Source organism: Tyto alba, unplaced genomic scaffold (genome assembly GCF_018691265.1).
Source record: "Tyto alba isolate M040663 unplaced genomic scaffold, T.alba_DEE_v4.0 Super-Scaffold_20000042, whole genome shotgun sequence".
Classification (NCBI taxonomy): domain Eukaryota; kingdom Metazoa; phylum Chordata; class Aves; order Strigiformes; family Tytonidae; genus Tyto; species Tyto alba.
The window spans coordinates 10,897,899-10,918,039 of record NW_024881293.1 but is presented as its reverse complement, the minus strand read 5'-3'; the positions used below and the strand labels follow the sequence as shown (position 1 = coordinate 10,918,039).

At 68.7% G+C, this 20,141-nt stretch overlaps 2 protein-coding genes across 10 annotated transcripts; both read right to left on the bottom strand.

The window, feature by feature from the left end:
• Window positions 1-53: 53 nt before the first annotated feature.
• Window positions 54-2,865, bottom strand: OCEL1 (occludin/ELL domain containing 1). The gene is made up of 6 exons (XM_042794245.1): window positions 2,794-2,865; window positions 1,903-2,088; window positions 1,441-1,604; window positions 1,099-1,270; window positions 676-720; window positions 54-507 (listed from the first exon to the last, which is right to left on the bottom strand). The coding sequence occupies exons 1-6, from the start codon at window positions 2,863-2,865 to the stop codon at window positions 394-396; spliced, it is 753 nt and encodes a 250-aa protein (XP_042650179.1). The 3' UTR covers window positions 54-393.
• A 1,019-nt stretch (window positions 2,866-3,884) lies between these two features.
• Window positions 3,885-16,082, bottom strand: LOC116963236 (small conductance calcium-activated potassium channel protein 1-like). Of its 9 annotated transcripts, none has more exons than XM_042795007.1 (12): window positions 16,001-16,082; window positions 10,386-10,501; window positions 8,828-9,262; window positions 8,641-8,736; window positions 8,111-8,529; window positions 7,546-7,554; window positions 5,709-5,850; window positions 5,481-5,591; window positions 5,246-5,373; window positions 4,774-4,782; window positions 4,424-4,493; window positions 3,885-4,294 (listed from the first exon to the last, which is right to left on the bottom strand). In XM_042795007.1, the coding sequence occupies exons 3-12, from the start codon at window positions 9,203-9,205 to the stop codon at window positions 4,022-4,024; spliced, it is 1,635 nt and encodes a 544-aa protein (XP_042650941.1). In that variant the 5' UTR covers window positions 9,206-9,262; window positions 10,386-10,501; window positions 16,001-16,082; the 3' UTR covers window positions 3,885-4,021. The 9 variants fall into 9 exon arrangements, with proteins under 9 accessions (XP_042650941.1, XP_042650946.1, XP_042650940.1 ...); XM_042795012.1 differs by lacking the exon at window positions 16,001-16,082 and adding an exon at window positions 15,699-15,878 and having other exon boundaries at window positions 8,111-8,415; XM_042795006.1 differs by lacking the exon at window positions 16,001-16,082 and adding an exon at window positions 15,699-15,876.
• Window positions 16,083-20,141: the final 4,059 nt, after the last annotated feature.

Here is a 20,141-nt window from a genome sequence, read left to right as displayed (position 1 = left end):
AAAAAAAAAAAAAACAAACATCACTGCGTTTTATTAAAACCAGTTCTGGCCACTTTTGCAGCTGTCTCGGAGCAGAGGGGCAAGGGGAAGGTGCTCCCCAATTTACATGGGATAAAATGGGGGCACAGCCAGGGCCTGGCTCCCATGTGGGGGACAAGCAGCACCCACTCAGGACCCCAGGGCACGAGGCTCCCCGGGGCACGGAGCACCCAGAGGACCCCAAAACCAGCAGCACAGTGGGTTTGCTCTCCACACCCGGTGGGTGCAACGCCTGGGTGGGCAGCGGGTGCAGCCCTGCAGCATGGCCACCCCTTCCCCAGCACCCAGTCCCCGGGGTGTCCCCCCTCTCTGGGGTCCTCGTCCCCCGCCGTGGGTGCCGGTGGGTGCACAGGCTCAGAAATAGCCGGCGCGGGCGGCGCGGTCGTACTCCTGGATCCGCGCCTTGATGTGCGTCAGCTTCTTCTTCAGGTATTCGCAGCGCTGCTGCTTCTCCAGAAGGGCCAAATCCTGCCGGCCAGAGCGTGCTCAGCCAGGAGGAGCCCTGCCATGCCCTGGGGACCCCCCCCCCTCGAAGCATTGGGGATGGGGGAGAGACACCATGGGGAGGCTGGGGGCTTGCAGCCCCCTCCAGCTCCCCAGCACAGGGGACAGATCCTGAGCCCTTCCCTCGCTCACCATCTTCTTCCTCACGTGCCAGACGTGGGTCACCCTGCTCTCATCCTGTGGGGCAGAAAGACCAGTCCCAGAGCCCCAGGGGCTCAGCCTGGCCCTAACGAGGCAGCCCGGAGGAGGCGCTTGGGGGCACCCAGCCTTCCCCCCAGCACCTTGCGGTGAAAACCTCGCCCAGGGCGTAGCCAAAAAAATGCCACCGCTCCTCAATTTTCCAGCAGCTGCCGGGTGCCTCCGAGCATTGTGCCTCACAGCCGCAGAAGCCGGGGTGTCCACCACACAACTCCCCCCCCCCCTGCCACACACACCCCCACCCCCACCCCTCCCAGGCTCATCCCCAGTCCCCGCAGAGGCCGGCCAACTCATCACACCCAACACCGCTCCAAAAATAATGGGGTGCCCGCAACTGGAGCCCACCGAGGGACCCACCGTCCTGCTCGCGGCGTGCCGGGGCCACCAGCCCATTGCTGCCTCCAGCTCCCTGGGCCTCGGCCGCCCGGCGCGGATCTCCCCGAGCAGCTCCGTGTACTCTGCCAGCTGGTCTTGGAAGACGCCCTTGTAGCCCTCCCGCTGCCAGGGGCTCCGGATCGCCGGGTATTTTCTGCACCACGAGGCCACAAAGCTCAGGGTGAGGGAGGGAGACTCCAGGTGCTGCCCGCACCCCCCCCCCCCCACAGGCAGGCAGGACCCTCATGGTGGGGTGTCGCGGGTCCCCAGGGCCCTGTGACACCCCGTCCCGTGGCTGTCCCCAGCCCCACGGGACTCACTTACACCACGTAGTCTGGGACAGCGTGTGGCCGGGGTGCCAGCCCGGGGGGGATGGTCCTGGCCCCTGATTTCTCCCCCTTCTTGGCAGGGGGGAGCCTCCCCGGGGGTCTCCCCACTGGCACCACCTCATCCTCGAAGACGACGTGCCTGGCTCGGGCTGGAGGAAGCTTTAGGACACAAAGAAGGTGTGTGGGGGGGTGAGGCTGCATGACCCCCCCACCATACTGGGGGTGATAAAGGGGGGGCGCTCCCAGGACTTCTGGGCCACCTCCCACCTCCACATCTGGAGGGACAGAGGCTGCCGGCCAGGCACAGCAGTGCCGGGAGGAAGAGGAAGATGAGCAGCCAGGCTGGCAGCCCCCAGCCCCCCCTCTCCACCCCCCAAGGGCTTCACAGAGGCAAAGTAGGGGCTGACCAGCTCCAGCCCAGCCTGGGGGCTCAGCACCCCTGCACCCCACTCCGTACCCGGCTCTCCGGCGGGGTGGGTGGGCTCGGCCGTCGGCTCCCAGCAGCTTTGGGGTGATGGGGGGCCCCCGGGGGCCCCCGGCGGCTGCTTCGCTCCCCCACAGCCGGGCTGAGCTCCACTGGGGGTGAAACTCCAAGATGAGCAGGGATGGGAGCCAACCCAGACAGCTCACGGTGTTCCCAGCCCTTTCAGCGTGCCTCAGTTTCCCCCGTGGGGCACACTTGGAGCCTGGCCCCGAGCCACCTTCCCTCCCCCTCGCTTGCCAGGGGCTCACAAGTGGCCAATGACACGGGGGCCGTGGCCACGAGCTGCGGCAGTGCCGCGGGGATGTCACCTCTCCTGCTACATGCTCCGGGTGTGTGAACCAGGGCTGTCACCCCATCCCGGTCCCCCGCAGTGGGGAAAGGCCCGTGGCTGAGTGGGGCAGCACCCACCAGTGCTCCCAGCACCCAGACTGGGACCTGCTGGAGCCCCTCAGGGCAGGAGGAGGGGAAGGGTCCCCGCTGTACCCTTGTCAGCCCCCCCCCCACCGCCACCCCAAAGTCCCCACGGGTGCTGCTCAGCCCCACTGTGTCACTCCCAGGCTCTGTGTCCCCCCCTACTCCTTGTCCCCATGCCAGCCCCCCCGTAGGACAGTGTCCGGCCCCCCCTGAGCCCCCCACCCAGCATTACCTGCCCGTCTCATGGCAGGACGTGGCCCTGGGGCTCACCCTGATGTCCCTTGGCTGTTCCCCGCCACCGCTTTGCACCACTGGTTAAATATTAACCGTAACGCGCCGCCCCGAAGCACAGCCCAGGGCCTCGCAGGGGCAGGATTTGGCCCCTGACACCCCCCCCAGCCTCCTGTCCTGTGCTCCCCCCCCCCACCGAGGGCCGCATCCTGCCCCCACCTTCTGCAGGGCCCCAGCACCGCACCCTGGTTTGGGTTTTGCAAAGGGTGGGGGGCTGAGCAGCAGCGACATCCTGGGGTACCCCAACACGACCAGGGCTGCTCTGAGCCCCCCCTCGCCAAACCTTCCCCAATGCCAGCAAGCGGGGGGGGGGGGGGGGGGGGGCTGCAAGCTCCCAGCCCTTTCCATACAACCCCCTCCGGGGGGGTTTGGAGCCCCCACGTCGGCCTCCTCCTCCCCCTGCAAGGTTCCCAGGATGGGGGGGGAGCCTCTGCAGTGAGGGGAGCTGGAAAGATGCCCCCAGAACATCCCCCCCCCGACCCACACCCCATGGGACCCCATTCCCCCCCCTCCCACTGCCACGAGCAGAGAGCGACGCATCCAGTTCAGCCTCCTTTAATGTGCGCCTCAGCCCCCCCTCCACCCCCCCCCCGCACCGAGAGTCCCAGCTGGGGAGTGGGACCAGCCCCCAGGGGGTGGGGTGTCCAGAGCCAGGGGGGTCCTGGCAGAGGGTCCTTGCCCACCCCGCTGGGAGGGGGCTGGGCTGAATATTGCATCCAGGAATCTCACAGCACTTTACAATGGTCGGTACCGTTGTGTCCCCTCCCTCCCTCCCCACCCCCCCCCTTCCCCCATTTTACAGATGGGGGAAACTGAGGCACAGAGAGGTGACGTGACTTCGCCAAGGTCACTTTGTGGCAGAGCCAGGAACAGAGGCCCCCCCCCCAAATCCTCAACCCCTGGGGCTCAGCCCTGCTCTCACCACGGGGGGCTGCCCCCCTGCCTCCATGTCCCCCCCACCCCCTCCCACACCCAAGGGGGCAGCCCCTAGACCACACCCCCAACACTCAGGGCTCCTGGCTCTTCCCCCCTTCCCCTTTCCCTGTCGTCGTCCCCCCCCCCCCCCCCCTCCCCGAGCTCCTGCCCCTCCAGGGCTGCTCCATCCCCTCTGGTGCAGCAGCTGCTGCATCCCATCCCTCCCCCCCCCCCCCCCCCAAAAAAAAAAGCCCTCCTGGAGGCTGGGGCTCACTTCCCACCCAGCTGGGGGGCACAGGATGGCCCGGGGAGGGGGGGCTCCAGCCTCACGCCAGCACAGTGAACGCAGGAAATTTATACAGAGCTTTACAGAACAAAGCTACTGAAATCAGCCACACGATGGCCAGACATAAGAGGGGGCCCCGGCCCCCACACACACCCCCCACCACCACCACCTTTCCACCCCACCCCATCACCCACTGTCCGAGGAGGTGGGGGGGGCGGTGGAAGGGGACCTGGGGGGTCGGGTGGGGGTGCAAGGGGCTGTGGCGGAGCAGAGCCGGGGGGTCCAGCTCCCCAGGAGCTCGCGCTGCTGCTGCCCCAGGGCTTGGCTGACCAGCCCGGGCAGCGCCAGCAGGCTCAGCCCCAGTGCCTCCAGTTTACTCTCCAGGGCGCCCAGTCGCTTCTCCAGGTCCTCGTTACGCTCCTGCAGCTCCGAGACCATGTCGTACATGATGTTCTGGGTCTGAGGTGGAATTTGGGACACACACACACACACACCCCCCAGAGGGGAGCAGGAGGGGATGGAGCTCAGTGCTGGGACCCCCCCTTCAAGCAGGGTCGTCATCCCCCCCCCCCCTCAGGCATCACTCACCTTTGCCAGGTCCACCAGCGTGTTGGCCTGGTCGTTCAGCTTTCGCTGCTCCATCTTCACACTCCTCAACCTGGGGAGACATGGGGGGAACAGGGTCAAGGTCAGCAACACCCCCATGCAGCCCCCCCTCCCCTCCCAGCACCCCGGCATGCAGCTCCCCCATCCCCCCCAACCCTGCAAGCACAGCCTCTGCCCCTCCATCCTCGCCCCAGGCAGCCCTCGGGGAGTTGGGGGGGGGGGGGGGCTGCATTGCTCTGTATGTGTGTGTGTGTCCCCCCCAATTTTGCAGCAACCAGCCCATGCACACGGGAGCAGACGGAGGAAAGGAGCAGCCCCGCGGGGCAACTTACTTCTGAGCTCTGCAGGGACGGGGCAGAACAGAGACAAAACACAACAGCAGGTTTAATACCACCACGAAGAGCACAGGGAGACGACAGCAGCCACAGCAAGGCAAACCCCCCCCACCCGCCCTGCTCAGTGTGTGTGTCCCCCTCCCCAAGCCGGGCACCCCTCGGTTCCCCCCCCCACCCTCCCCAAGCAGGAGGCACCCAGGGGCTCACAGCCCCCAGCCCCGCTCCCTGATACGGTTGAAGCTGGATGACAGACAACAGTCACATCGAGCCCCATCGATCTGGTACCCCCGGGGTCACCCCAGCATTATCGGGGTCCCCACCCACTGGGAAAGCGTCCCCACAATGGGGACGGAGGGGGGGAACGACAGGCAGTGCGGGCACAGAAGAGAAGGAAGCGCCTGGCTCTCCCGGAGCCACGACGGAGAAAATAAACCTCCTCGTAGGAAGCAGGTAAAGGTTTGGCACTTACTGATGGATGGCTTGGAGGAACTTACGCTGGTGTTTCCGAACTTTGGCATGGTCAATCTTCTTCACCAGCTTGGTGTGTTTGTAGATGAGCCACGTTTCCCTGAGTACGTTGGCAGCAGCATTTTTCACCTGGAAGTTACAGAGCAGCGGGGTCAGGGATGGAGGTGGCTGGTCCTGGGTGTCTGATGGGGGTGATGGTGGCACCGGGGGGGGGGCAGCACATGGAGGGGTCTTACCCGCTTCGTTAGCTGCGTATCCATCATGAAGTTGTGCACGTGTTTCTCCGCTTTGGTGAGCTCTAGCTTTCTGGCAACAACAGCGACGACCAGAGCGGTGCAGCCAGCACCCTGCGGGCAGAGCCCTGCGGTGAGGGCAGCGGCAGGACCGGGCGGCACAGGAGTGTTTGTGTCCCCACCCCCCCACCCCCCCCCCCGACCCCGCCAGCCCCCCTCCCCAACACTCACCATGATGCCGGTGAGCAGACACACGCCCTTCCCGCAGTAGGTGTGCGGCACCATGTCCCCATAGCCAATGGAGAGGAAGGTGATGGAGATCAGCCACATCGCCCCCAAGAAGTTGCTCGTCACCTCCTGCTTGTCGTGGTACCTGCCCGGGGCCAAGCACAGCCACCGTCACCGCAAGTCCTGCTCCCACCATGTGTCATGTGTCGTGTCCCCCCCCCCCCAGCTTTGTCACACAGTTTTGAGCTGCTTTCGCACCCAGGAGAGTCCCCAAGCTCCCAGCTGCACGTGGGGCCCCAAAGAAGTTGGGGACACTTTGGGGACACCAGGTACAGCCACTCCAGACACGGGCGCCAGGAGGAGGAAAACCCCGGGGATGGCTGTGACCACCCCTGGGAGCAGGGCTGGCTCAGGGCAGGGGGGGGCTGCTGGATGAGGGTAACAACGGTAACGAGGATAACGGGAGGGCAGTGACCTCCATCCTCCTCGAGCTCCTCCAGATATCTCAAAGCACAGGACACGGGTGTCACCGCTGGACCCCCCACCCTGGGGAGGGGGCACCCCATCTCCGCAGAGCGGGGGACAGTTGCACGGGCCCAGCTGGAGCGGAGCACTCCTCACCCCGTGAGACCCTGGGGGGCCACCCCCCCAGCAAGCTGCCCCCTCCTCCCACCCCGAGCAAGCCCAGGGCTACAAAGGGCCCCGAGGCCACCACGGGAGTCACTGGCGGGGGAGCGGGGGACATTGTGCTTTGAGATTTCGTGGCCAGTGCCGATGCCACGAATGCAGATGGCTGTGCCCCCCGCCCCCTCCCCGAGGGACCCCCCGGGACAAGCCCAGCTGAGGGACGCGGAGCAGCGGGGCTGGGCGCCGGGTGCAGCCAAGCCGGGCAGAGGGACAGGGACATGCGGGGAGCAGCGGGGAGCTGGGAAAACTGGGTGCCGGGATGAGAAAAGGGAAAGGAGGAGACGGGAGCGAGCCGGGGTGGACTCAAGCGTGCGGCAAGGAATTTAGGATTGCTGCGTCCCTCCACCCGGCCCCGCTCCCCCCCCCGCCCTCCAGCCTCCTGGGCACAGCAGCTGCGTGGTTTGGGCTTGGAACCTCAGCTGGCACCCAGGGATGCAGCAAGGCGATGCTGGGGGGCTCTGCATGGCTGGGGGGGACCCACACCCAGGGGTGGGCTGAGCCTGTCCCCAAAGGGCCAGCAGTCCCAGGATGTCACCCCCATGGCGATGCTCCCCGCTCCCCTCCGTCCCCCCAAGGAGCACCTCTGAAGCACCCGAAGTGTGCACGTTAAGGAGGGGAAACGCCGAGCGACAGCAACAGCCAGAGCAAAAAAAAAAAAAAATAAAGCCCTTTGGAGACTCAGCCGAAGCCTCCGGTTAGAAACAAGAAGGATCCAGCGGCTCCTTCCCGGCTGCTCCGGCTCGGCTCCGCTCCTTGCAGGGGCTTCCCCCTCCGGGACCCGCAGCGATTCCTGCAGCAAGCCCAACCCTCCGAGAGCACCCCAAGAGCTGGGGCTGAAGGATCCATGCTCCAGCCCCCCACCCTCCCACACTATGACGGGACCCCTGGCTCGTGCTCACAGCCAGGCTGGGCACCACAGCCACCCCGGTTGTGGGGTACAGTGGGGCCAGAAATCAGCCGCTGAGGTTCCAAGAAGAAAAGGGCTCCCGGCCCCTTTCTGTGTCCACGACCTCTTTGCACCCCACCGGCCCCCCAGCCTTGACTCCCCCCACACCCGCCGGCTGCAGCTAATCCTAAATTCTGGGTAGCACAAGCCCGGGGCGGGGGGGACGTCCCGTGCAGGACGCGCTGTCGGTCCCTGGGGGTGACTCACAGTTTGTCCCTGCGAGCAGCAGAGCGGTCAGGGAGGGAAAACAAGAGCAGTTAATGCACGTCCCAGGGCGAGGGGGGTGGGGTGGCCAAAAAGGGGCGAGCACGGGCAGGGTACCGGCACGGGAATCCCAGCCCTGGCACCTCGGCGGGCACAGCTAAGGAGCACGGGCCACATCCTGCACAGGGGCTTGGTCCCCTCTGTGAGACCCCCAGCTCCTCCTGGCCAGACCTGCCAGCTGAGGGGGTGGTCCTGCCACAGCCCAGGGGGGCACAGAGGGGCTTGGGAGAGGTCTGGGGACAATCTGGGGGTCCGTCTGCCCCCACCTCACCTCGGCAAGCAGTTTTGGTTTGGCAAAACCATCGCGGCCACCACCCAGGGCACAAGAGTCCCCCCGGGGAGGCTTTGCCCGGAGAGCGGGGGCCTCTTCTCCAAGGGGCCTCTTCTCTCCCCCCCTCCAGCCCCTCCTGGGGTCTGCACTGTGTGTCCTCAGCTGCACCCCAACCCCGTGCTCCCCGCACCCCAACCCCTCCGTGAGCACCTCACCGGGGAGCTCCCCCCCCTGTACCTCTCGCAGACGCGGACTGTCCAGGCAGCGATGATCCAGGAGGAGATGCTGAAGACCAGGAGGACGGTGCCGGGGCAGATGGTCATGAGGGTCTTCATGACGAAGCGGGTGTTGAAGTTGATCTTGTTGAGGGCACCGATGCTGCGGGAGGAGGCGTCGGTGAAGAGCTTGCTGTGCAGCAGCATGACGCGCCCGATCAGGTACAGCCGCAGGAACATGGGGATGGAGAGGATGATGTCCACGTCGGCATCGGCCACCGAAGCGGCGTAGGTGAAGGCCAACCGCGCCGTCCAGGTGAAGAGGTACTGCCCGGGGATGGGGTGGATGGCGCAGACGATCAGCTCCAGGGCGATGAAGAAGATGCGCTCGTAGGTCATGGCGATGCGCCAGTCGTCGGCGCCGTTATCCACCATGAAGAGCTGCGGGGCGGGGAGAAAGGGGGTTGTGGGGGGGGGGGGGGGAAGGTGGTGGTGGGACCCCCCCGGGGTGGCGCGACCCTGGCGAGCACCCGCTGGGTGGGTGCCCCTCACCTGGATCTCCCTGGCGTGGTACATGACGATGAGCCCCAGGAGGATGACGGTCGAGAGGCTGATAAGGCATTTCAGTGCAAACGAATACGATGACTCCTGCGAGGGGAGCGGGCAGCATGAGCCCGGCTGGACCCCCCCCCCTCCCCCCACCTCCTTGGCCCCCCCCCCACCCAGCGTGACCCCCTACCTTGGTGTAGACCCCCCAGGACAGCTCCGTCTCCGTGACCATGACCACGATGCCGAACATCCCAAAAATGAGGGCGTAATCGCTGAGGCGCTTCCGCTTCTCGAAGAGGGCTCGCCGGTGTCCCAGCTTGTACCCGATGTTCTGGTTCCTTCGGGGTCCTCGGCCCCGTTCCTCGGCCACATCCTGCCCCGGGGCCAGCACCGGGCCAGGATCCGGACCCCCGGGCTGTTCCGGCTGGGAGACCACCACCTCGAGACCGGGGGGACGGCGGGGCCGCAGCGGCTGGGTCTCACCCTCCGGCGGGTGCAGGGTGTGGGTGGAGGTGCTCAGGGGACCCCGGGGTCGTGCCACCCCCCCATTGTACCGGCAGCCGCTCATGGCTCTGGCGGGGAGGGGGCCGGGCGATCCCGCATGGCTCAGCGGCGTGGGGGCGACCTGCGGGACGAGGGGACGGTGTCGGGTGTGGGGACACGAGTGGGTTTGGGGGGGGGGGGGGGGGGAGGAGGGAAGAGCCGGGATCAACCCTCTCACCCCACCCGGCACCGGGTGACACCTCCCGGGGCACATGTGCCGGCCTCGACGGTGGTGGGGACGTGTCCTCCCCACGGGCGACAGGGGGAACGTGTCCTGCCCACGGCGGGGTGACGCGCCCCCCCCCTCCCACCCCACTTCCTCGGCTGTCGGTGACCACCGCAGCCCCACCTGCACCACCTCCGGGGGGGATGACCCCTTTCCCCCCCCCCCCCCCCCCCACCTCCCGGGATGACTCCGGGAACGAGCCGCAGCTGCGCGTCCCCGCCGCCTCCTTCTCCCCTCCTCGACGTCCCCGCTGTGCCCGGGGCTCCCGGTACCGGGGCGCCGGGTGGGTTCAGCCCCAGCCCCAGCCCCTTCCCGGCGCTGCCCGGCTCCGCTGCCCGGTGCCCGGTACCTGCCGCCGGGCCGGGCCGGGGCCGCTCCGCCGCCGCCGCCGCAGCCGGTTCGGTCCCGGGGGCGCGCGGCGGCGGCGGGACCGGAGCGCTCGGGGGCGGGGCAAAGGCGGGGACGCCACTCCTCATTGGTGGAGACCGGCCCACGCCCCCCCCTCCTTTTCCCCGTGACGAGCCGCGCGACACGCCCCCCACACGACACGCCCCCTCCAGCGCTCGCCACGCCCCTCCCAGCACCCCCCACCCCCCCCCAAACCCCCTCAGCTGCCCCCGCACCCCCCGCACGCCAGCCCGTGTCCCCCGGCCCCTTGCACCCCCTCCCCGCCCAGGCCCGCTCCCCGCCCCTTCAGCCCCCCCAATGACACCCCCAGCGCCCCCCCCCAGCCTCACTGCGCTGCTCTGCTGCACCCCAAACCCCATCATCCCCCATGCACCCCCCCACCGCGCATCCCCTCCAGCCTCCTCACGCCCCCCCCCCCCAGCACTCCCAGTACACCCCCAGTACATCCCCTCCGTCACTCCCAGTGCACGCTGCCAGCACCTCAATGCACCCCCATAGCCCCCCCTCTGACCCCGCAGCGGCTCCCTGTGCCCACAGCCCTGTCTGCTCTGGCCCCCCCACACCCCCCTACCTGCTGGGGCTCCCCGGGGCCGGCCGGGGGGGCCCTCGGGGCGTTAGGGGCTGCGGGGCCGGGGCTTGGCACGGGGGGGGTCCGGGGGTCCGGGTGCCATGGGCTTCCCTCCACGCCTGGCCGAGAGGAGACACAGCATTAGGTGGGGAGGGGGGTGTCCCCAAACCCCCTCGGCCGTGGTGCCAGGGACCCCCAGAGCCATCACACCCACCCGTGGGTCCTGCCCTGGCACTGCCACCCCAGGGCGGGGCGGGGAGGGGGGTCACTCTGTCTCCCTGTGCACCCCCCGCCTCGGGGGGCAGCAGCGGGGCTGTGGGCAGGGGGGCTGCCAGTGCCCCCCCCCCAGCAGCCAGGGTGGGCAAGCTGGGGTTCGGCAAGCAGAGCCCCTGTTTTTGGCTGTGGGTTTGTCACCAGGCCAGAGGGTGAAGTGGGGGGGGGGGGGGGGGTGGCGCTGGGGGGGCCGTGGTCAGAGCCCCCAACCCCTCACCGCAATGGGGGGGGGGTGGCAGCCCAAGTGGTTCCCCCAGCCCCCCTGAATGGGTGCCCCTGCAGAGCCAGCGCACCCCCCCGGTATGAGCAGCCCCATCGCACAGGGAGGGGGGGGGTGTCCACAGCAGCCAGCACAGAGCCCACGGCAGGAACTGCCCCAGTGCAGCCAGCGCGGACCCCCAGCACCAATGGGCACGTTGCACGACGGGCTGTGCTGCACCAACGGCCGCGTTGCACCAAGGACCCCATTGCACGACGGGCTGGGTGGTTGCTCAGACAGGCCCTTGAAGCCAGCACAGACCCCCAGTGCCAGCCCCCCCGTTGCACGACAGGCTGTGTTGCACAAACGGCCCCCTTGCAGCCGGCACGAACCCCCAGCACCAACAGCCCCATTGCACAACGGTTTGCGTTGCACCAACAGCCCTGTTGCACCAAGGACCCCACTGCACGACGGGCTGCATTGCACAAACACCCCCCATTGCATGATGAGCTGCATTGCATAAATGGCCCCCTTGCAGCCAGCACGGACCCCCCCAGCACCAACAGCCCCGTTGCACTCAACGGCCCCATTGCACGATGGGTTGTGTTGCACAAACCCCCCCTGTTGCACGATGCGTTGTGTTGCACCAACACCCCCGTTGCACGACGGGCTGCATTACACAAACAGTCCCCTTGCAGCCGGCACGGACCCCCAGTGCCAACACCCCTGTTGCACAATGGGCCGCGTTGCACCAACAGCCCCCTTGCAGCCAGCACAGACCCCCCCCAGCACCAACAGCCCCATTGCACCAACGGCCCCGTTGCACGACGGGCTGCGTTGCACCAACAGCCCCCTTGCAGCCAGCACGGATCCCCCCAGCACCAACAGCCCTGTTGCAAAACAGGCCCAAAAATCCCTGCGCAGAGCCCCCTGCAGCACCGTCTCCTTTCATGGGGGAACTGGGGGGGTCCCCTGCAGCAGGGCTGTACCCTGGGGAGGGGGGGGGGGAAGCGGGCAGCAGCCCCCCCAGATTTCAAGCCTCCAAGCCCCTGAGCCTGGCTGCAGCCCAGCCCGGCCAACACCCCCAAAAACCGGCCTCGCTCCCCCAGATGCAAACACCACCACATCCCAGTGCAGGGACACCTGGGAAGGGGCGGCTGCCACCAGCACCCCCCCAATCCTTGGGGGGGCCGCAGGGCTTTGGGACCCCGTCCCTGTCCCCCGAGGGACGCACCGGACCAGGGGAAGATGTCTTCCTGCTACCTACGGGAGCAAAGGTGGCGTGGCCGGGATCCAGCACCCAGCTGCTCCCCGGTGCGTACCCGGGGCCGCTGGCTCCCCTCCAGGGCCAGATCATTTTCCCTCCATTCTGCCAAATTTATTGCAGGAAAATGGGCTCCGATTTCTTTTTAATATTCGGTTGGGGAGAAAAATACGCAGCAGGCAGGGCGGAGGGGAAGTGGTTTCCCGGGACTGTTGGCCCCAGGCCCCTTCACCACGGAGGTGCTGGGAGCAAAACGCTCACCCCACGGCCCGGTAAACTTTTTGACACCTCGGATGGGGCCGGTGAAGCTGCCCCCCGGAGCCCTCCCTGATGGATGACAGTAAATATTTTATTAACCATCACTCCGTGGTCATTTCGCTAATAGTTTCTATCAATGGCAGCACAAATGGGCCTTATTAAATCTTCCCCCCCTGTCAGGACATCAATAGGGATGTCTCCAGCGGGATTCAGCGCCCGGAGGGTTGATTAAAATTGGGAAGCCCCGGAGGTCCTTGTCCCCTGTCCCCATGGGGCCACCATGGCCGGTGGCTGCATCCCCAGGGATGCTCGGGCGGGATGCGCAGCGCAGGGGCACCGAGCGTGGTCCCCTCCCGGTGGGGACAAGGAGGTGGCAGGTCCCCCCCCAACCCTTCCACGGCCGCCGTGTGTCCTTGAGCAATGGCCCCGAGCGTGTGTGTGTGTCCGTTCCCCCCCCCCCCCCCCCCCCCCCCCCCCGCGCTCGGCAGCTCCCGCGCCAGGAGGTTGGCGGCGATGCGGCAGCAGGACACCCACCACTGCAGACTGGGGGTCTCGGCACAGTGGTGGGGTGCTCCGACCACACCCCGCCTACACACACACTCCCCCACACACCCCCTCAGCTGGGACACGGGCACCCGCGAGGTCTCGTCTCTCCAAGGGGGGGTCCCCGGGGAGGGCCTGTCCTGCGTGGGGACAGGGTGCCACGGGTTTTAAAGAGGAGCTGGGTGGGGGAAGACCCTCAACTGGGGAGAGATGGGGACAGCGGGTGCAGGGGACCTAAGGGGGACCCCAGCTGGGGTGCACAGCAGGCCTGGGGGACACACACATGGTTTAACCCCCACACGCCCAAGCTGCAGCAGCCCCCGGTGCCCTGGGGGGTGGTGGTGGGACCCCTCCACTCCCCCCCGTGCCCCAGAGCAGCGATGCTGCCTGGAAGCAACTGCAGAGGAGGAGGGTGCAGCTAAAAATAGAGGCGGGCGGCCGAAAGGCTCCCCGTTGGTGATTTATTTATTACCCGCTCGCTAATTCCTGCCTGGGAATCGTGGTCCCAGGGAGGGCAGGGCAGGAATTTGGGGGAACAGCGGTTGCTGGCGGTGTCGTGCCCACCGGCCCCACACCAGCAGCTGGGTGGCATGGCCACGATCCCAGTGCCATAGTGGGGGGGGAAGGAGCCGGGGAACTGGGGAACCCCCTGCAATGTGGCGCAGGGACGGGGTGCTGGGGGCGGTGGGATCCACATTGTGCCCCCCCCCACTTGAGGCTGCAGGAGGCTCCCCGTCAGCCGGCATGGGGGCTCGGGGCTTGCTGGGTGCACAAAGAGCATCAGACCCCTTGCAGGCCCCCCGTATCCCCCCCCCCAGCCCCCCCAAATCCCCCGTGGTGGCCCCAGTTCCTCAAGTGGCCGCAGCTCCCGCTGCTGCCAAGCCCTGGCCATATGTCCCAGGCTGGAGAGCATCTGGCAGTGCCGGCAGGAGCCCCCGGCCCCCGCGAACGCCACTGCCCACCCACTGGCACAGGGCTGGGGGGGTGGGGGGTTTACCACCACCGCTGCTCCCCAAGGGCAGGGCAGGGGGAAGCTGAGCGTCGTTTGGGGGTGCACGGGACCATCTGAGCCCCCTGGGGCTGGTGGAGGCACCAGCACAAAGCTCACAAAAAGCACTGGGATGGCTCAGCCAAGCCCTGCCACCGTGGGACCCCCCCGGTGATGCCAGCAGCTGGGCCACCCCCCCTTCCCCATGCACCCATGTCCCCCCCCGGCATGTTGGGGTGGGTGGGAAGGGGCAGAGCCCGGCACCGGGGTGATTCGCCCCACACAGGATCAGGCCCATTCCCACCCGTGGGGCTGTGGGGTGTCGGCGGGTACCACGACGTGGGGAGGGGGGGGGGGGGGAAGGCACACAAGCTGGCACACGCGTGGGGACGCGTGGGGACACCCGGGGACACCCGAACGTCCCCGGCCCCGCCTTGCTGCAGGGGAATCCCCGGCTTGTCCCGGGGTCTCCCCGAGAAAAACCCTCCCCACCCAGACACCCTGGGGCCGGGGCTGGATCAGGCCCCGGGGGGGACGCTGGGGACAGCACCGGTGTCCCCGGGGGTGGCAAAGGCAGCTGGGGCCCCCCCAACCCAAGGGGGACCCCCCATCCCCACCCCTCCCACCTCAGGAGGGGACCCGCGCCTGGGGACGCCCTACCTGCGCAGAGCCGAGTGGGTGCCTGGCGCTGGGGTGGGGGGTGCTGAGGGGTCTGGGGTGGGGGGGTGGGGGGCGTGTGTTCAGGCTCCCCACGACCCCCCCTCTGCTGCCACCGCGCCGGCGTCCCCAGACAAAGCCGCTGTGCTGCCGCCTCCCCCCGACGCGGCTCGGCTCAGCCGAAGGACAAAGCCGCTTCGCCTGGCTGCCCCCGCCGGGTCACGGCAGACCCCCCCACCCGCGGGGGCCCGGGGGGACCACGGGTGTCCCCGCTATCCCTGCGACTGCCACAAGCCCCTCGGGGAAGGAGAGGGGGGGTTTCCCCTAAACCTCACAAGCAGCTTTGGGGAGCCCCGTCCCTGCGCCGTGGGGCGGTGGTCCCTGCCACCGCTGGGGTGTCCCCACAGGTGCCCCAGTCCCCGGCCCGGCACAAGGTGCCCACGGGCGGCCCAAGGTCAAGGGGAAGGTTGGGAGGGGCCACAGCCACGACGGTCGCACCACGGCACGCCGGGCGCTTCCCAGCACATCGAGACCCCGAGCGTCGCGCGGTGCCGGAATCTACCGGGAACCCCGAGCGTCAGCCCCGGATTTGGCACCGGCAAACACGGCACACGGACCCGGTACCGGTCACGGGCCGAGATCCCGGCGCTCCCCGGCTGTGCCACGGCCGGTTCCCAGTGTCACAGCCGGATGGACCGCGGCTGTTTGTGGCGTGGGGGCTCCCAGGGTCGGGTGGGTGCTGAGCTGGGTGCAGAGCGGGGCTGGTTCCCCCGACCGGAGCCGTCCCGGTGCCGTGTCCCGCCGGGGCTGTGCCGGCAGCCGGACCCCAATGCTGGGGAGCACCAGGGAGCACCGGGGACCCCCGGCCCCTCACCCAGCCCAGCTGCTCTCCCCTCCGCAGCCTCACGGCCTCCAGCCCCACGAGGACCAAGACACCCCCCCCTCCCCACCGCCGTCCCCTGACTCCGGCAGCTGGGGATTGCCCAGAGCGGCCCATCCACCGCAGGCAGGGTGTCCCCGGTGTCCCCTGGGTGCCCCCCACCCAGGCACCCAGCCATCCCCTGGGTCGCCACCACCACCGCCGACCACACTTTCCACCCCCACCCCCCCCATCGCCCCGCCGCGCCCGCTCACTTGCCACGGCCCCGTGTTAACGGGGAGCGTCAGGACGAGCCGGGGTGCCCCGGGGGCGGGGGGGTGGGCATGTGCCGGGGTGCAGGCGGGGGGGGGGCCACGGCCGCTCGCAGCTCCCTGCGTGGTGGAGCAGCCTCCGTGACGGTGGCCGTGCCCGGGCGCGTGTGGGAGCCGTGGTGCAGCGTGGGGGGGTGGGGTGGGTGTGTGAAGGGGGGTCGGGGGGGCTTCCCCGCCCTACGGCTCCCCCCCCCCCGGCTCGGCCCCCCCCCCCCCCCCCCCCCCCCCCCAAGGCGGGCAGTGACCTTGAGGCCGCGGCGCTGGCGGAGGATGGGGGAGGAGGATATTTTTAGCTGGGAAGAGTCACTCCCATCGCGTCCTCATTGTCACCGTCGTGGGCTGCCTCCCGCGCCCCCCCCCTCCAATCCACGCCCCCCCCCCCCCCCAAGCTCCCCGCCGCGGGGGGGCCGGGGCGTGCGCGCGCACACACACACACACGGACATCCTCGGGGTGCCCTGGAGGCAGCCACTCCCCACACTTCACGGTATTCCCCCCCACCGCCGCCCCGCTCCACTGGGGATCCCCATGAGCCGGGGGGGGCCCAGAAGCGGGGGAGGTCCCTAGAAGCAGGGGGTGTCCCCCCAGAAGCAGGGGGGTCGCTAGAAGCAGGGGGCATCCCCAGAAGCAGGGGGGGTCCCCAGAAGGAGGGGGCATCCCCAGAAGCAGGGAGGGTCCCTAGAAGCAGGGGGGCTCCCCAGAAGTGGGGGGTTGTCCCCAGAAGCAGGGAGGTCGCTAGAAGCAGGGAGGGGGGCCCAGAATTGAGGGGGTTCCTAGAAGGAGGGGGCATCCCCAGAAGCAGGGGGGTCCCTAGGAGGGGGCATCCCCAGAAACAGGGGGGTCCCTAGAAGCAGGGGGAGTCCCCAGAAGTGTGTGTGGGGTCTCCAAAAGCAGGGGGTTGTCCCCAGAAGCAGAGGGGTCGCTAGAAGCAGGGGGGGCCCCAGAATTGAGGGGGTCCCTAGAAGGAGGGGGCATCCCCAGAAGCAGGGGCGGTCCCCAGAAGTGCGGGGGGGTGTCCAGAAGCAGGGGGTCCCTAGAAGTGGGGAGGCATCCCCAGAAGTAGTGGGGGGGGGTCCCCAGATGCAGGGGTGTCCCTAGAAGCAGGGAGGGGGGGGATCCCCAGAAGTGAAGGGGTCCCTAGAAGCAGGGAGGTCCCTAGAAGAAGGGGGGGGGGGTGTCCCCAGAAGCAGGGAGGTCCTTAGAAGCGAGGGCGGGGGGTGCCCCCAGAAGCAGGGGGGTCCCTAGAAGCGGGGGGAGGGTCCCTAGAAGCAGGGGGGGCCCCCAGAAGCAAGGGCATCCCTAGAAGCTGGGGGGATCCCCAAGAGCCAGTGAGGGGAGGGGTGGGTGGTGTTTCCCCAGCACCGCCAAGTGCCCAGGCAATAATGACTTGGGGGGGGGGGGTGTGTGTGTTCCCCCCAACCCACCTCACCCCCCAACCCACTCCCCACTCCCCCCCCAGCGCACCCACCTGCAGCCAGAACCCGGCCTCCGCTCCCCTCGCGCGCTGCCGCCGCTGACCATGGCCTGGTGTCGGCACGTGCCGGCGCGGCGGTGAGCCGGGGTGGCCGGGAAGCTTGGCAGGCCCGAAGGGACGAGTGGGGGGCCGGGGGTGGCGGGGTGCCTCGCCGTGGGCCCCGCGGTCCCGCCTGGCCCCACGTCGCCGCTTCGTGCCTCGGTTTCCCCAGCGCGCAGGCGGAGGGAGGGGGGGGGGGGGCGATGCGGCGCGTTGCGAATTCCGCTCACACGCGCAGCCGCGCGCTCCCGCTTCCTCGCGGCCCGCGCGGCTATTGTCTGAAAACTAAATTTAGCCACTGCTCGCACCCCCCTCACACCGCCCCCCCCCACCCCCCCCTCGGGCTTTAATCACCCACATCTGCGGGGACGTGGGCGACCGAGCACCCACGGGGTTTCCTGCCCCGCTCAGGTCCACCCGTGACAGTGGGAGCTGCCGCAGCTCTGACCCAACTCCCCTCAGTAACCCCCCCCTCCCCAGTTGGCCTGGCACTGGGAACCGCCGGCCCCCACCCCTCGGTTTGTGGCACGGGGGGACGGTGTGTGTGTGTGTGTGTGTGTGTGTGTGTGTGTGTGTGTGTGTGTGTGACCAGTGGGGACCTAGAACCCCCCCCACCCCCGGCCTGGTGGGTGTTGGGGTGCCCCCCCCCCCCCCCGATTCGGAGTGTGTTGCACTCACGGTGGACAAGCGGGGTGGGAGCGGCGGGGTACAGGCAGGGGTGGGGGGGTGGCTGGGGTGGGTGGGTGCTGGCCCCCCCCCCACCTTGGACAGCGTGGCACACGTGTGCAAGCACCCTGCCCCGGGTGGGGGGGCTGTGGGTGTGCGGGGAAGAAAGCGCGGGGGGGGTGCAGAGGGGTGCGGGGGGTGCAGGGGGGCGCAGAGGGGTGCAGGATGGTGCATAGGGGTGCAGGGGGGTGCAGGGGAGTGCAGAGGGGTGTGGGGCGGTGCAGGATGGTGCATGGGGGTGCGGGGGGGTGCACAGGGGTGCAGCTGGGTGCAGAGGGATGCGGGGGTGGTGCACGGGGGTGCGGGGGGGGGTGCAGGATGGTGCATGGGGGTGCACGGGGGTGCATAGGGATGCGGGGGGGGTGCAGCAGTTTGCGGGGGGGTGCAGAGGGGTGCAGGATGGTGCACAGGGGTGCAGAGGGGTGCGGGGGGGTGTAAGCGCAGTGCCCAGCTATAGGGGCTGCAGCGCGCAGGCGCGTGCACACACAGGGTGGGCTTCGTGGTGTGTGCGGCGGGGGGGAGTGGGGGGAGACCCACAGCTGCGAGCGTGGGTGTGTGTGCAAGGGATTGCACGCGTGGCTTTGTGCGCGGGGGGGGGGGGTGGGGTGGATTGCACGCCCAGCTCCGTGCTGGGGCTGCGCTACGTGCACGGTGCTGCAGTGTGCGGGGGACACACACACACACGACACGGACACGGGGAGGGGGCTGCGCGGAGGGGGGGGGACCCCACGGAGGGGAGGGTGGGGATGCCCTGCGCGGCTGCGCGAGGATCCCGCGGCCGCGTGACCGCCCCCCCACCGCGGGTTCCCCCGCCCCCCTCGCAGAGGAGCAGCCCGTTGCCATAGCAGCGTCGCCCCCCCCCCCCCCCCCCCCCCCCAATTTCTTCCCCCACTCTCCCGCCCCGGGGGGGGGAGTGGGGAATGGAAAAGGAGGGGGAATCCCCGGGGCGGGGCAGGGCGGGGAATCTCCCCACCCTTCTCCACCGCCCCCCCCGCGGCGGGGACCCCCCCTCCCCACACCCCGGTAACCCCTTCGCTGAGGGGGACACACGGACACCCACCCACCCCCCCCCCCCCGCCCCAGTGCAGGGGAGGGTGTTCCCCCATTAACCCCTTCCGTGCCCTGGGGATCCCTTCCCGAACCGCGGGATTCCCCCACATCCCGCCCTTGGAATGGGGGGGTTGGGGTGTCCCTCCCTTGCCACGGGGGGGGGGGGTGTCCCCTATTAACCCCGCCCTTGCACTGGGGGGGGGGGGAAATCCCGTCCCCCCCCCCTCAGGGATTCCCCCCATTAATCCCTTCTTTGCAACTGGAGAAGCCCCACCCTGCACTGGGTTCCCCCAATATCCTCTCCCTTGTAATAGGGGATCCCTTCCCCGAACTGGGGGGGGGGAAACGGGACACGGACAGACGCATGACACACCGCCACCCCCCCTTAGCCCCTTCCACCACATTGAGTGTAGTGGGGGGGGGTCACCGACATCATGAGGGGGGGGAATATGTGTGTGTGTGTGTGTGTCCCTACCCCTGGGGTTGATATGAGGTGCTCAGCCTCCAGGACCTCAGGAGGCAGGTGGGGGGGCCTGCAAGCCACAGCTGCCCCCCTCCAAGCTGGCTGGATCCCCCCAGCTCCCCCCCCCCGGTGAAATCACTGCCTGAATATTCCCCCCCTCCCCCCGGGGGGACACCACGGCACTGCCGCAGTGCTGAGGAGGAGGAGGAGGAGGGTGGGCTTTGCTGCACAAAGCCAGGGCTGTGCAGGAGCTGAAGGCCTCTGCGCTGGAGGGCTTGGGGGGGGGGGGGAAAGCAGGTGAAGGCAGGGATGGGGGCACCCCCCGTCCCCACGGGGGGGGGCGGGCACAAAGAGGTTGGGGGGGGGTCAGCTCAGCTCAGGGTGGGGAACACTCACGCGGGCTTCACCAGTGCGGCCGTTGCAGCCTCCTCCACCGCCGTGGCTGAGACACACACACCCCACAACTTGCTGGGGGGGGGGTGGGGGGGTGGGGGTGGCGGCCCTCCCCTCCCCAAAGCAGGCAGGAACCACAAAACAAACTCCAGCAGGATTTTCTACAGGATTTCAGGGAACAACCAGGAAAACAGAGCCCTCCACCCCTCAGCCTTTATTCCCTCAACAAGCGAGCAGGGGACG